The sequence below is a fragment of the Sphaeroforma arctica genome, assembly GCF_001186125.1.
Source record: "Sphaeroforma arctica JP610 unplaced genomic scaffold supercont1.92, whole genome shotgun sequence".
Lineage (NCBI taxonomy): Eukaryota > Ichthyosporea > Ichthyophonida > Sphaeroforma > Sphaeroforma arctica.
In genome coordinates, this window is record NW_014040466.1 from 59,492 (window position 1) to 64,491 (window position 5,000).

At 43.5% G+C, this 5,000-nt stretch overlaps 2 protein-coding genes across 2 annotated transcripts in view; one reads left to right on the top strand and one right to left on the bottom strand.

Annotated features, from left to right (window-relative positions):
* Positions 1-1,203, bottom strand: part of SARC_02116 (hypothetical protein) — a 5,888-nt gene extending 4,685 nt beyond the window's left edge. Inside the window, exon 1 of the mRNA XM_014304132.1 lies at positions 632-1,203. Within this exon, the coding sequence (XP_014159607.1) occupies positions 632-1,013 (382 nt within the window). The 5' untranslated portion in view covers positions 1,014-1,203. The remainder of the gene's footprint in view (positions 1-631) is intronic.
* Positions 1,204-1,788: 585 nt separating this feature from the next.
* The window catches only part of SARC_02117 (hypothetical protein), a gene marked incomplete at its 3' end in the record, with an annotated part of 8,506 nt that continues 5,294 nt past the window's right edge, over positions 1,789-5,000 (top strand). The window contains exons 1-3 of the mRNA XM_014304133.1: positions 1,789-2,013; positions 3,219-3,851; positions 4,247-5,000. The exon at positions 4,247-5,000 is cut by the window's right edge and continues 1,440 nt beyond it. Coding sequence (XP_014159608.1) covers positions 1,962-2,013; positions 3,219-3,851; positions 4,247-5,000 — 1,439 coding nt within the window. The 5' untranslated portion in view covers positions 1,789-1,961. The remainder of the gene's footprint in view (positions 2,014-3,218; positions 3,852-4,246) is intronic.

Genomic DNA, 5,000 nt, shown 5'->3' on the forward strand with positions numbered 1-5,000 from the left:
ATATACTGTATATATACAAAAATATATATATATAACAGATATATATGTATATATATATAGATATAGTTATATATATATATATATATATATATATATAGATATAGTTATATATATATATATATATATATATATATATATATATATATATATATATATATACACGCACGCACACACACACACACACATATATATATATATATATAAATATACAGATACATATATAACACATACCCACTCACCCATCCTCCCACCCACTCACGCACACACGCACACACACCCAAGCACACACACACGCGCGCACAAACACACACACACAAACACAGACACAGACACACAGACACAGACAGAAACACACAATAAACACAGACACAGACACAGACACAGACACAGACACAGACACACACACATATATATATATATATATAAACACACAAACAACACACACACACACACACACATATATATACATATATATAAATATATGTATATATGTATGTATACTATGCATATATACATATATATACATATGTGTATATATATACATACATACATATATATATATATATATATATGTAAATAGAGAGAGAGAGGGCAATTAAATTTGTAAACTACATAGCAATAGAAAACATACCGGACCGTTCCGACGTTGTGATCAGGTATGATGCTGCACGTTCCTTCACACTGCCCGTGGGGTGGAGATGCTCACATTTTGCAACTATCCGCACTTCGTACGCGCTACCTAACTCTTCACTAACCGCCTTGGATAAGGTTGGCAAGTCTACTAATGCTGAGGGTCTTATCTCACCATATAGCGTGTTCTGCTTGCCCGCAGTATTGGTAGCTCTGCTGACTGATGAAGACATTGTTCTTCTGGTTATGGATACCTGGGCGAGTGCGTTATAGGATGTCCGATTGAAGTGGCTTCGGATGTTGCCATGAGCGCGGGCTGTCGACTGTGTGTTCTGAATGGATATGATATACTTTCGGTAGCTAAGTCGAACTACTGCTGACATTTCTCTAGGCCGGTTATTGAGGGTTCTAACTATGTATTATTATACATATATATTTAAAAAAAAGAATTGTACAACTAGGGGCCGCGTCCAGGGTTCAGCCTTCATTTGCCCTTCAAGCTTCACTCTTTCATTTGTTCAACCTTTGTCCTTTCACTGTTTCAGGCTTCTTCTATTTCTCGTTTAGTTTTTGTACACTTACAATTTAGTATTATTTAGAAATAATGTAATTACATGGAAATTTACAGGGCACTTATGTACGAATGTTTGGCGTTTGCTCTACTGATGAGCATTGAGAGCGCAGTGACTCTGAGGCTCTGAGCACTGAGCAGAGAAGTTTCAGATCTGTGGCGTTTTCCTGCGCGGGAACTTGGGAAGGTGGGAACTCAAAACTGGAAAGCCGCCAAAACCCAAAAGTCCAAAACCCAGGACACACACACTGCTGTCACACAGTCACAGCCACAGACTCACAACACAGTGTTTATTTTATGTACTGTATAAAGTTTTAAGTTCGGTACTAAAATTAGAATACTTTTTTTGTAAGAATTCTTGCCTCCAAACAGAACAAGTTTACCCATAACCCAAAGCCTCCTGACTTTTTTTAGGGGAGGCTACATATAAACGTAATACCAAGAGACCTAAGAACATATAATGTCGTATTGAAGTTTGAACCATGTCTGCTGACAACATACATACACGTGGTTAGCACAGTGAGTCTCGGCAGTCTGATAGTCACCACATATTCACATGCATAAAAACATATACAGGAGCATATCAGAATGAATGCGTATTAACGCGACGTCGTCAAATCACAGCCTTGACCTCATAAACCGGTCTCCGGTTTTATTACATATTGCATCTCGCACCTTGTACTTCTGATTAAGGGACTGGTACACGCCAAGGCAAGTTGCACTCTCTACATTCCCCTCGGTTTAAAATATAGGAGTCAGTATGGCGCGCGACTCTGCTGAAGTACAAAATGCGCAGTCTACAGATAAAAATGGTATGTTTATTTGAAGCTTGCATTCCACAGATGAGGAAAATATGCGTATTGTAAAAGCTTGCTTTCGCATTTTGTATTTGTTTTAAATATGGATGGGCAATACATTTTCTGGCTACAGGTTCTTCCTTTTGATTAAAACCACAATATGATCATAAAGTGTAGCGTTCTCTACCATAGCCGTTTAAAGACATACCTACGGGACATTGTCACTAGTTTACATTGCGTCCACCGCGATGGAGGGGTTTATTTGAAATTCGCATATTATAAGAGCCACTAAAGTCGGAAATGTATGTCCATGATATATGTAGCTAGGGATGTGTTTTAAAATATTACATCTCACACGCCTGTGTGTAAATATGAAAGCGGGTTCTTTGCCATATCTTTTCCGTGAACGAATGTATCGTGGATGGTGTTCTATCACCCTTTGCGTTCAAAGGATTGAACTTGGCAGCAGCACGTATTAATTGCAGTACAAATCGAAGCAACCTAGCCATGTTCAGCAAATATGGGTCTTCACTTCGTATATAGAGTCCTGTCCCATTTCTGTGCTGTAGTTATGCACACACTGTGCACTGCCATATCCCTTGTACAAGATTTCCACACACGCATCCCTTGTACAAGATTTCCACACACGCTTTGGCACTCAGAATTTTAATAGCTGACCCAAAATGAATTTGGATTTTATCTGCAATTTCACGTTTCTGACAGATTTGTTCCTTCGTATGTCAGGAGAGTGTACACGAATGGTAACTCTTTTGAGCATTTTCTGACGTTCGATGTGCGTAGGCAATGAATGTGCTCTGTTTATCGTTTACATGCTACGAACTAAGCACGCACACAACTGTCACCACTGCGAAGTACTTCGCTCCTGCGGATTGTAACACTTTATAAGGATATATATGATTCATGGCCGTCGTATCCTCTATTCCGTTCACCACTGTGTCATACGTTCAATGTTGCTGAGAACGCTATACATCAATACAAACCGCGTGGAAGTCGTTGGCGAATTAGCAAAGAGTTACAGATTATCCCGCCCGCATACACTGTTGTCCCGATAACCTCTCAACGGGAAGCAAAGTCTGTGTACATACTCGGGATGTCAGGCCCCCAAATACATTCACGTCTCACAGTCTGAATTTTACGGCTATCTTTACCGGTCTAGCTCGCGAATACTCAGCCTAGTACCACAAACTCCACACATACAGCCCCAAAGCCAGGTTTTGCATGGTCTACAACTACCCGGTCACACGCTATGTACAACACACAACAACCTGTGGATATAGTACCGGCACTCACCAATGGGCTCAGTGGTAAAAGCCAATCAAACCCTCCGCTATCAAAGCCGGTCAGCAAAAGGCGAGACACGCCCAATGCGAAGGGCCGTGAAGCGCAACGTATCGGTAGTCGTACGCATGGCATAGATCGCACAGAAACACGTATAAGTGGAGCGAGCATACACGGTACGCGCTCACACACAAAAGAGGGTCAACGCTCCGGCCATGTGCGGAGTTCAACCTCAGCGAAGAAGAATAACAATGACGTGGCGTCTCAACGAGGTAAGCAACTCAGTAGCAGAGCCCTGGCCGCTAGTAGAAAGGATGCATTCTGCGCCAAAGATGAGACGAGTGGTATTAACCGCGGTGCTCCTAAAAGTATTGTCGGAGACAAAGGGCCGGTAACGAACCCCGACAGCAAAGCGTCTGGCAGGGCTGATGGCTTATGGAGTAGCATATTGAAAGCCCCCGCCCGAAATGACGATGGTATCAAATGTGTCAAAGGTGTCAATGGTGCGACACAGAGATCGTCGGATACCGGAGCAACGGCGCGCAAGCCTGCAGGTATGCTGTCACTCCGCTCTGTGAACTCGCGCTATGTAGTGTACATCTTTCCGTGTTGCAGTTTGTTTGCAACTCACCTCATCTCGAGTTTGATCAACGATGTAGTTTCCATGACAACAAGATATTTCACAGCACTTGAACACGACTACAGAGGGAGAAGTGCTTTGTGGGCAAGGACGAATTTATTCGACCGAGCGGCTATTCTTGCCATAGAGCGCGGCTGAATTTATATACTACGCAACTGCCTACATGCGCGCTCCTGACTATCTTTGCAGGCTGCCTTTACAGTTTGTATATGTATGTTAAATCTGGAATCCCCAGAATAAGCATTGCGATCTAGAACATCGACGTACCTATACTCAAGCTCATCGTTTTCGCTTTATGTGTTCTTGCAGCAGTCCCTGCATGGCCTAGCTTGACACAGGGCAACTCCTCCGGCGCACCCCACACTTTAAAAGCATCGGGTGCAAATAAGTACATTAAACAGGCACAGACGAAGCCCAAACCCGCACCAAGGAAGGCGCCGAAGATGGGGGAGGGGCATGCGGTATCGCTCTTTGATCTGGTACACATTCGTCCAGCCAGGATATCATCCCGTGCCAAAATTTCCACACACTTAGGCTCCCAAGCACCTACAAACAGTCGAGCACACTATAAAAACCCACTCCTTGAAGCTGCGAGTGACAAGAAAGGTAGACGTACCGCCACAGCCAATCCGCTAGACTCCACGGCGTCTGTGCGACGCAGAGGCAAGGAGCGGCTGACGGCCAAGAAGAAACGACCCACAGCTATGCGCAAGATTATACAAGCAGATAAGGAGAAACAAAGGAAGTGGCGTACAGCAGCGGTGTTATCTGCGACGTTAGAGGCACTCAAGCAAGCAGAAATAAACAAACAGTTAGAATTAGATGCATCCTATGAGGTGGCGAGGCAGTCGGTATCACCCAACCTATCAGAAATGAATGAGCAGTCTGAATCACACGATAACTCTGGGGTGGATGCTGTAGCATCAACTGACAAAGAGACGACTGGGGAGGGTGGCTGCCAGCTAATTGACGTGTTGAGCAATGTTTCACCATCGGATACAGCTTACACTGGTGGAGACACTGGTTTAGACGTGGGGACAGATATGGGCTCTGATATCAAGAC